This window comes from Somniosus microcephalus, chromosome 4, assembly GCF_052327205.1.
Source record: "Somniosus microcephalus isolate GS21.2 chromosome 4, FLI_Smic_1.0, whole genome shotgun sequence".
NCBI classification, from domain to species: Eukaryota; Metazoa; Chordata; class Chondrichthyes; order Squaliformes; family Somniosidae; genus Somniosus; species Somniosus microcephalus.
In genome coordinates, this window is record NC_140990.1 from 62,659,274 (window position 1) to 62,670,546 (window position 11,273).

The 11,273-nt window shown below is 49.1% G+C and overlaps 1 protein-coding gene across 1 annotated transcript in view; it reads left to right on the top strand.

Annotated features, from left to right (window-relative positions):
* LOC147119042 (uncharacterized) overlaps window positions 1-9,519 on the top strand; it is a 25,025-nt gene extending 15,506 nt beyond the window's left edge. Inside the window, exons 3-5 of the mRNA XM_085984751.1 lie at window positions 8,538-8,632; window positions 8,768-8,823; window positions 9,073-9,519. Coding sequence (XP_085840877.1) covers window positions 8,538-8,632; window positions 8,768-8,823; window positions 9,073-9,519 — 598 coding nt within the window. The remainder of the gene's footprint in view (window positions 1-8,537; window positions 8,633-8,767; window positions 8,824-9,072) is intronic.
* Window positions 9,520-11,273: the final 1,754 nt, after the last annotated feature.

An 11,273-nucleotide genomic window follows, 5' to 3' on the forward strand; every position in this document is an offset into this window, starting at 1 on the left:
CATCCGTGGCTACCATCAGGTTCCCGTACACCAGCAAGATGTCCAGAAAATTGCAGTCATTACTCCCTTTGGCCTGTTCGAGTTTCTACGGATGCCTTTTGGGCTCAAGAACGCTACACAGGCTTTTCAGCGCCTCATGGACTCGGTGCTGTGGGACCTTAAGTTTCTATTTGTCTATCTCGACGACATCCTTATTGCCAGCTCTACCAAAGAGGAACACATCTGCCATCTACGCACCCTCTTTCGACGCCTCAGCCAACATGGCCTCATTATCAACCCGGCCAAGTGTCAGTTCGGCCTACAGCAAATTGATTTTTTGGGCCACCGCATTACTTCTGAAGGCGCAATTCTGATGCAGTCAAAGGTAGAAGCAATTACGGCATTCCCACGGCTGCAGTCCATCAAGGCTCTTCAGGAATTCCTTGGTATGGTAAATTTCTACCACCGCTTTGTACCTAAGGCAGCACAGCTCATGCAGCCCCTCTGAGGCCCTCAAAGGCAAGTCTGGAAAGGATGCAATAGCCTGGACGGCCGAAATGGACAACGCCTTCGACAACACAAAAACCGCTCTAGCCAATGTGACTATGTTGGCGCACCCACTGCCAGGTACCACCATCGCCCTTACCACCGACGCTTCCGACTACGCCATAGGCGCCGTACAGGAACAGTGGGTCAACGGGACGTGGCAACCACTGGCGTTTTTCAGCCGTCAACTACGGCGCAACGAACGCAAATACAGCACTTTCGACCGAGGGTTGCTGGCACTGTTTCTGGCTATCAGCCATTTCCGTTTTTTGTTAGAGGGACGTCCCTTCACCGCGTTTGTGGAACACAAACCACTGACCTTCGCCATGGCCAAGACTGCCGAACCATGGTCGGCCCGACAACAGCAACACTTAACTTTCATTTCAGAATTTACGACAGACATCCAACACTTAGACGGCAAGGACAACTTGGTAGCTGATTGCATTTCTCGCGCGACCGTACAAGCGGTCCAGCTGGGCATCGACTACGCCCTCATGGCTACTGAACAAGCATCCAATCCTGAAACACAGGCGTACCGCACCGACACATCTAGCCTCCAACCAGCCGATGTGCAATTCCACGCAGCAGGCACCTCGTTACTCTGCGACATTTCCATGGGAAATCCCCGTCCGATCGTTCCGGTTGCCTGGCGCCGCAAAGTTTTTGACGCCATACACGGGCTTTGGCATCCCGGCGTGAAGGCCTCTCAAAAATTAATGTCGTCTAAATTCGTCTGGAGAGGAATGCGTAAGGATATCTGCGACTGGCTAACACCTGCGTTGTCTGTCAAAAGTCTAAGGTGCAATGTCACGTCAAGGCTCCCTTGGCCACTTTTGCAGTACCAGAACGTCGATTCGACCATGTCAACGTGGACCTCGTTGGGCCGCTTCCACCGTCACAGGGGTTCACACACATCCTCACCATGATCGACCGCACTACTAGATGGCCAGAGGCGGTTCCATTGGCATCTACTACTTCCGCTGATGTCGCCAGGGCGTTCATCACCTCGTGGGTCGCACGTTTCGACGTTCCGGCGGACATTTCTTCGGACCGCGGTCCACAGTTTTCTTCCGAGCTCTGGAACGCTGTGGCCCAGGTTCTCGGCTCCAAGCTTCACCGCACCACGGCCTATCACCCACAGGCAAACGGTTTGTGCGAGCGTTTCCACAGGTCGTTAAAGGCATCGCTGAGGGCCAGCCTCCAGGGCACCAGATGGGTGGATAAGCTTCCGTGGGTTATGCTAGGTCTTCGCACAGCGCCCAAAGAGGATCTGCAATCGTCTTCCGTTGAGATCATGTACGGCCAGCCACTCCGCATACCAGGAGATTTCCTACCGCTTCCAACTGAGCCGTGGTCCACAGCTGACCAGCTCAGCAGCCACCGGGAAACGGCCAAAGCTTTTGCCCCTATCCCAACATCGCATCACGGCCTTCCATCTTCACACGTACCAGCAGAGCTAAAGAATGCAGAATTTGTATTCATGCGACATGACACTCATAAGGATCCGCTCAAGGCCCCTTACACGGGCCCTTTCGTGTACTGGAGGCAGGCAACAAGAGTTTCTCTGTAGACATCACTGGTAAACCCGACCACATTTCCATTGATCATCTCAAACCGGCACACCTGGACCTCGACCGTCCAGTCGAGACCGCACAGCCACCATGACATGGTCAACAGCCCGCAGCATCCATGCCAGACCAAAGGCTTCCATCCACCAGCCTGCCCGCTGTTCAACAACGTCCACTCCAGGAATACAGGAGTCACTCTGACAGGCTTGTCAGACCTCCTAGTCGATTGACTTTTGCTGTTAATGACAATTCTGGGGGGGGGGGGGGCGCATGTGGCAGAGCCACCAAGGGATTCTGATCTAATGTACAAAATTATCTTTAACAAATTGTTAGCTACAGACTGAATCTGTATCTTTGTTCATATTATCCCGTGATTTTTTATCTTAAGCAATAATCTTTTGTGTGCCACCTTGTCAAATGTCTTTTGGACATAGTGTATTTAGACTTCCAAAAGGCATTTGACAAGGTGCCACACAAAAGATTATTGCTTAAGATAAAAAATCACGGGATTGGGGGTAATATTCTGGCATGGATAGAGGATTGGCTATCTAACAGAAGGCAGAGAGTTGGGATAAATGGTTCATTCTCAGACTGGCAATCAGTAACTAGTGGTGTTCCGCAGGGGTCAGTGCTGGGTCCCCAACTCTTTACAATCTATATTAACGATTTGGAGGAGGGGACCGAGTGTAACATATCAAAGTTTGCAGATGATACTAAGATGGGAGGGAAAGTAGTGAGTGAGGACATAAAAAACCTGCAAGGGGACATAGACAGGCTAAGTAAGTGGGCAGAGATTTGGCAGATGGAATACAATACTGGAAAGTGTGAGGTTATGCACTTTGGCAGGAAAAATCGTAGAGCAAGTTATTATCTTAATGGCAAGAAACTGGAAAGTACTGAAGTACAAAGGGATCTGGGGGTCCTGGTGCACGAAACTCAAAAGGTTAGTATGCAGGTGCAGCAAGTGATTAAGAAGGCCAATGGAATGTTGGCTTTCATTGCTAGGGGGATAGAATATAAAAATAGGGAGGTATTGCTTCAGTTGTACAAGGTATTGGTGAGACCGCACCTGGAATACTGCATACAGTTTTGGTGTCCATACTTAAGAAAAGACATACTTGCTCTCGAGTCAGTACAAAGAAGGTTCACTCGGTTAATCCCGGGGATGAGGGGATGGACATATGAGGAGAGGTTGAGTAGATTGGGACTCTACTCATTGGAGTTCAGAAGAATGAGAGGCGATCTTATTGAAACATATAAGATTGTGAAGGGGTTGGATCGGGTGGATGCGGGGAGGATGTTCCCGATGATGGGTGAAACTAGAACTAGGGGGCATAGTCTTAGAATAAGGGGCTGCTCTTTCAAAACTGAGATGAGGAGGAACTACTTCACTCAGAGGGTGGTAGGTCCATGGAATATGCTGCCCCAAAAAGCTGTAGAAGCTACATCATTACATAAATTTAAAACAGAAATAGACAGTTTCCTAGAAGTAAAGGGAATTAAGGGTTACGGGGAGCGGGCAGGAATTTGGACATGAGTCTAGGTTCGGATTGGACATGGCCCTGTGGGTAGCGGAGCGGGCCCAGGGGCCGTGTAGCCTGATCCTGCTCCTATTTCATGTGTCTAATTCTGTTAGATTCAGGAGATGGTTCTGTGATAGTAGATTGGCGGTTAGGACCAGATCAGTCATGATCTTATTGAATGGCGGAGCAGGCTCGAGGGGCCGATTGGCCTACTCCTGCTCCTATTTCTTATGTTCTTATGTTCTTATGTACATAGCGCGGTCCCTTTAAGAATGAGACCAAACGCGATGACATCATCACGTTGGTCACGTGATCCTCCAGCAGCAGGAAAGCGTGATGACGTCATGACGTCAGGCTAGGGAGCCGCCCTAGCCAGTCCTCGTGGAGCCAGCGAAGAGTACAGACCTGTTATTTATTTCCCCTGCACTTGCATGTTAAACTCTGTTAAATAGTATTAAACATCGTTTGTTTGATAGACTGACTCGACCTTAGTCCTTTAGTTAGGAATCTAGCCATTCCTACACTGTAACCATTCTATGATTCTATAAAATATTAAAAACTTTGTTCCACAGAAGCATGAGGTTTATCTGCTTTTATTGATGAATTTAAAAAGTCTCTATTAAAACCTGAGCCAGTGTGTTGTGAGACAAAGAGCCTTGTGTCCAATAAGGGGAATAAAGGCCCACAGCCTCCCCTGGCCCCGGGCCCTGAACAAGGGACTGGAGAAACTCGCTGCCCTGTGGATCAGACAATCAGCTGGCGCTAGTCCTGCCCCTCGGGCTCCCGGATTGGTTGGAGGACCCTCCGCCGGCCCGCTCCTCCATCCCCGCCCCGCTCGCTCCCTATTGGTCGGAAGCTCCCGTCAATCAGGCCGCGGGCCCGGGTCACGTGTCCCCGAGGAGATCACGTGCTCCGTCCAACTGACGCCGTTCGGTCCAGGGCCTCGCGGACTCTCAGGTTTTTCTATTTCTCTTTTTATTCTCTCCCGATCCACCTCACCCGCGCGATTCTCCACCCAATCGGAGCAGAGAAAACTCACCTTGCGTCACCGATCGCGACTCTGGAACCGACACGAAGGTCTTTCCCCGGAATGCCCCGCGCCAACTCCATCCGACAGGATACGAGTGCGCAGGCGCAGCTCCGAGTGGGGGAGGGGTTTGGTCTCCTCTGGGCATGCGCAGTTATTACCCTTGGTGACGGGGAGGGGTCACTGTGCTGGACTCGGCCCAAACTGCCGACCCGCGTGCGCACGCACGGCCTCTCGGTTGTCAATCAACCATCAGCCAGAAGAGGTCGCTGGTGAGACCAGTGAAGAAAGAAAGATTTGCATTTCTATAGCGCCTTTCACCACCACCGGACGTCCCAAAGCGCTTTACAGCCAATGAAGTACTGTTTGAAGTGTTGTCACTGTTGTAATGTAGGAAACGCAGCAGCCAATTAGCACACAGCAAGCTCCCACAAACAGCAATCTGATAATCTATCATTTTGTTATGTTAATTGAGGGATAACCATTGAAACATAGAAGATAGGAGCAGGAGTAGGCCATTCGGCCCCTCGAGCCTGCTCCGCCATTCAATGAGATCATGGCTGATCATCCAAATTCAGTACCCGGTCCCTGCTATCTCCCCATATCCCTTGATCCCTTTAACCTTAAGAAATATATCCAACTCCTTCTTGAATATATTTAATGAATTGGCCTCATCTGCCTTCTGTGGTAAAGAATTCCACAGGTTCACCACTCTCTGGGTGAAGAAATTCCTCCTCATCTCTGTTCTAAATGGCTTACCCCTTATCCTTAGACTGTGACCCCTGGTTCTGGACTCCCCCGCCATCGGGAACGTCCTTCCTGCATCTAGTCTGTCTCGTCCTGATAGAATTTTATAAGTTTCAATGAGATCCCTTCTCATTCTTCTAAACTCCAGCGAGTATAAGCCCAATCGACCCAATCTCTCCTCATACGTCATTCCTGCCATCCCAGGTATCAGTCTGGTGAATCTTCGCTGCACTCCCTCCATGGCAAGAACATCCTTCCTCAGATAAGGCGACCAAAACTGCACACAGTACGCCAGGTGTGGTCTCACCAAGACCCTGTACAACTGCAGCAAGACATCCTTGTTCCTGTACTCGAATCCTCTCACTATGAAGGCCAACATACCATTTGCCTTCTTAACCGCCTGCTGCACCTGCATGCTTACTTTCAGCGACTGGTGCACAAGGACACCCAGGTCTCGCTGCACTTCCCCTTCTCCCAATCTATTGCCGTTCAGATAATAATCTGCCTTCCTGTTTTTGCCACCAAAGTGGATAACCTCGCATTTATCCACATTACACTGCATCTGCCATGCATCTGCCCAATCACCCAACCTGTCCAAATCATACTGGAGTTTCTCGGCATCCTCCTCACAGCACACACGCCCACCCAGCTTTGTGTCGTCTGCAAACTTGGAGATATTACATCTAGTTCCCTCGTCTAGATCATTTATATATATTGGGAATAGCTGGGGTCCTAGGACCGATCCCACTAGTCACTGCCTGCCACTCGGAAAAAGACCCGTTTATTCCAACTCTTTGCTTCCTGTCTGCCAACCAGTTCTCTATCCAAGTCAGTACCTTGCCCTCAATCCCATGTGCCTTAACTTTACACGCTAATCTCTTATGTGGGACCTTATCACAGAAATCACAGAAATCACAGAAACCCCACAGTGCAGATAGAGGCCATTTCGGCCCATCCCACCCGATCCCCGTAACCCCTACACCAACACATATCCCACCCTATCCCCGTAACCCCACGTATTTAATCCCCCTAACACTAAGGGTCAATTTATCATAGCCAATCAACCTAACCCGCACATCTTTGGACTGTGGGAGGAAACCGGAGCACCCGGAGAAAACCCACGCAAACACAGGGAGAATGTGCAAACTCCACACAGACAGTCGCCCGAGGCCGGATTCGAACCCGGGTCCCTGGTGCTGTGAGGCAACAGTGCTAACCACTATGCCACAAGGACTTATCGAAAGCCTTCTGAAAGTCCAAATACACCACATCCACTGGTTCTCCCTTATCTATTCTACCAGTTACATCCTCAAAAAATTCCAGTAGATTAGTCAAGCACGATTTACCTTTTGTAAATACATATTGACTTTGTCCGATCCTGTCACTGTTTTCCAAGTGCTCTGCTAATACATCTTTTATAATGGACTCTAGCATTTTCCCCACTACCGATGTCAGGCTTACCGGTCTATAATTCCCCGTTTTCTCTCTACCACCTGACAGTCCCGCCATCCCAGGAATCGATCTCGTTGAACCTTTGTTGCACTCCCTTTATGGGAAGTATATCCTTCCTTAGGTAAGGAGACCAAAATTGTAGACAGTACTCCAGGTGTGGTCTCACCAAGGCCCTATATAATTGGAGTAAGACTTCTTTAGTCCTGTACTCAAATCCTCTTGTAATGTCAATCAACCATCAGCTAGAAGAGGTCGCTGGTGAGACCAGTGAAGAAAGAAAGACTTGCATTTATATAGCGCCTTTCACCACCACCGGACGTCCCAAAGTGTTTTACAGCCAATGAAGTACTTTTGAAGTGTAGTCACTGTTGTAATGTAAGAAACGCAGCAGTCAATTAGCGCACAGCAAGCTCCCACAAACAACAATGTGATAATGACCAGATAATCTATCTTTTTAGGTTGATTGAGAGATAAACATTGGCTAGGAGACTGGGGATCACTGCCCTGCTCTTTCCCACATTACAACAGTGACTACTTCATTGTAGTACTTCATTGGCTGTAAAGCACTTCAAGACATCTGGTGGTCATGAAAGCACTATATAAATACAATTCTTTCTTTCTCGAAATAGTGTCATGGGATCTTTTACATCCACCTGAGAGAGCAGATGGGGCCTCAGTTTAACATCTCATCCGAAAGATGGCACCTCCAACAGTGCCGCACTCCCTCACCACTGCACTGGTGTGTCAGCCTGGATGTTTGTGCTCAAATCTCTGGAGTGGGACTTGAACCCACAACTTTCTGACTCCGAGGCAACTGAGTCACAGCTGACACTAAAGAACAAGCAGCTCTGACGAAAGGTCATCGACCTGAAACGTTAACTCTGTTTCTCTCTCCACAGATGCTGCCTGACCTGCTGAATATTTCCAGCATTTTCTGTTTTTATTAAAGAAATGAGGGAGTAATTGCTGACAGGAAGAATGTTGGGTCGTCCTGCACATGCGCACCTCCCTGGCGGCTGAGGCGAAACACCGACTCACCCCCACCTGAGCCGCGCACGCGTACCAGATGTTGCGGCTCCGCATGTGTGCCCGGTGTTCCAACCACAGGGTTTTGTGCGCTGAGCATGCGCATTGCGGACCGATCGGGATGGGCGATTGTAGAGCAGCGCAGGGGTCATGAGCACATGCGCGGGACTCAGAGTCAACAGAGTGCTTTCTGGAGCGCGGGGGCTTGTGGGTATTACAGCTGCCATTACTGCTGATCCTTTCAACCAACCTGTGCAGCAGCCAGGGCCTGAAAATCAGCTTCACTGCCCCTGGGTTCAGAAAGAGGAAAATTAAACAACAGTTTGCCTCTGATCCTTTTCTGATCTCAATTTACAGGGTTATAGAAGTGGAGCAGTTACAGGCGGGAAGCTCAGACCAAACATCACGTCAAGATCTGACAGAGTTGCTCGATTCATCCGGACCTGAATATCATTGGCCTTTGCACATGGAAGGAGAAAGCAGCGATCACAGCGATGACAAACCGCACATGTGTTCGGTGTGTGGACGTGGGTTCAGCCGATCGCCTGACCTGACGAGACACATGCACCGTCACACCGGGGAGAAACCGGGTAAAGGTGGAGACGGCGGGAAGGGATTCAGTTCCCCGTCTGCATTGGAAGTTCAACGGCGCAGTCACACCAGGGACAGTCCGTTCACCTGTTCCATGTGTGGAAAGGGATTTGTTTGTTCATCCCACCTGCAAACACACCAGCGAGTTCACACTGGGGAGAGACCATTTAACTGTCCTGACTGGCAAGAGCTTTAAAAGCCCTGGGGCTCTGGTGTGACACCAGCTTGTTCACACTGATGAGAGACCATTTCAATGTCCTGACTGTGGGAAGAGCTTTAAAAGCCCTGCGGAGCTGAAGCAACACCAGCTTCTGACTGTGGGAAGAGCTTTAAAAGCTCCAGAGATCTGAAGGGACACCAGCGAGTTCACACTGGAGAGGGTCAATTCACCTGCTCCGTGTGTGGGAAGGGATTCACTCTGTCATCCCACCTGCTGGTACACCAGCGAGTTCACACTGACGAGAGACCCTTTAAATGTTCTGACTGTGGGAAGAGCTCTAAAAGCTCCGGGGCGCTGAAGAGACACCAGCACCTACACAATGGGGAGAGGCCATTCACCTGCTCCGAATGTGGGAAGGGGTTCACTGAATCATCCTCCCTGCAGACACATCAGCTTGTTCACACTGACGAGAGACCCTTTAAATGTTCTGAGTGTGGGAAGAGTTTTAAAAGCCGCCGGGAGCTCAAGCAACACAAGCGAGTTCACACTGGGGAGATGCAGTTCACCTGCTCTGAATGTGGGAAGGGATTCACTGAGTCATCCCACATGCTGGTACATCAGCGAGTTCACACTGATGAGAGACCATTCACCTGCTCCGAATGTGGGAAGGGATTTAAAAGCTCCGGGGATCTGAAGAAACACCGGCTCCTCCACACTGGAGAGAGACCGTTCACCTGCTCCGTGTGTGGGAAGGGATTCACTCAGTCATCCACCCTCCTGTCGCACCAGCTTGTTCACACTGACGAGAGACCCTTTAAATGTTCTGACTGTGGGAAGAGCTTTAAAAGCTCTAAGAACCTTAAGGGACGCCAGCATCTTCACACTGATCATAGAATCTAACAGCACAGAAGGAGGTGATTCGGCCCATCGTGTCTGTGCCGGCTCTTTGAAAGAGCTGTCCAATTTAGTCCCAAACCCCAGCTTTATCCCCAGAACTCTGCAAACTAGTCCTCTTCAAGTACATGTCCAATTACCATTTGAAAGTTCCTGTGGATCCTGACTCCAGCATCCTTTCAGATGGTGCATTCCAGATCTTAACAACCCTCTGTGTGAAAACAATTCTCCTCATTCCCCTCTAGTTCTGTTAGCAACTATTTTAAATCTGTGACCTTTGGTTACCGACCCACTTGCCAGAGTGAACAGTTTCTCCCTACTTGCTCGATCAAAACCCCTCATCATTTTGAACACCTCTATTAGGTCTCCTCTTAACCTTCTCTGCTCTAAGGGGAACAATCCCAACTTCTCCAATCTCTCCACATAACTGAAGTCCCTCATCCCTGATACCATCCTGGTCAACCTCCTCTGTACCCTCTCCAAGGCCTTGACATCCTTCCTAAAGTGTGGTGCCCAGAACTGTACACAAGACTCCAGCTGAGGCCAAAACCCTGCAGCTGTACAAAACCCTGGTTAGACCACACCTGGAGTACTGTGAGCAGTTCTGGGCATCACACCTTAGGAAGGATATATTGGCCTTGGAGGGATTGCAGCGTAGGTTTACCAGAATGATACCCGGACTTCAAGGGTAAAGTTATGGGGAGAGATTACACAAATTAGGGTTGTATTCCCTGGAATTTAGAAGGTTAAGGTGTGATCTGATCGAAGTTTTCAGGATATTAAGGGGAACAGATAGGGTAGATAGAGAGAAACTATATCCGCTGGTTGGGGATTCTAGTACTGGGGGCATAGTCTAAAAATTAGAGCCAGACCTTTCAGGAGTGAAATTAGGAAACACTTCTACACACAAAGGGTGGTAGAAGTTTGGAACTCTCTTCCGCAAACAGCAATTGATGCGAGATCAATTGTTAATTTTAAATCTGAGATTGATAGGTTTTTGTTACCCAAAGGTATTAAGGGATATGGGCCAAAGGCGGGTGTATGGAGTTAGGTTGCAGATCAGCCATGATCTCATTGAATGGCGGAACAGGCTCGAGGGGCTGAATGGCCTCCTCCTGTCCTATGTTCCTAACTCGTGATTTGTAAAGGTTTAGTGTAACTTCCTTGTTTTTGTATTCAATGGCCCTATTTACAAAGCCAAGTATCCCATACGCTTTCTGAACCGCCTCACCAACTTGCCGTGGCACTTTCAAAGATTTGTGAATATGGACCCTCAGGTCCCTCTGCTCTTGCACCCCCTCAAAATAGTCCCATTTAGATTATACGGCCTCTCCCTGTTGTTTCTCCCAAACTGCATCACTTCTCACTTATCCTCATTTAATTTCATCTGCCTTGTGTCTGCTCATTTCACAGTCTGTGTCTGTCCTCCTGAAGTCTGCTACTACTATGCTCACTATTTACTACGTTGCCAAGTTTTGTATCATCCGTAAACTTCAAAATTGTACACCTATACCCAAGTCCAGGTCAGTTATATATAACAAGAAAAGCAATGGTCCTAATCCTGACCCCTGGGGGAACCCACTGCATACTTCCCTCCAGTCAGAAAAACATCCCTCAGCACTACTCACTGTCTCCTCTCCCTTAGCCAATTATACACCCAAATTACCATCAGCCCTTTAATTCCCTATGCTTCTATTTTCCGAGTAAGTCTCTTATGTGGTATTTTATCAAATGCCTTTAGAAAGTCCATGTATACAACA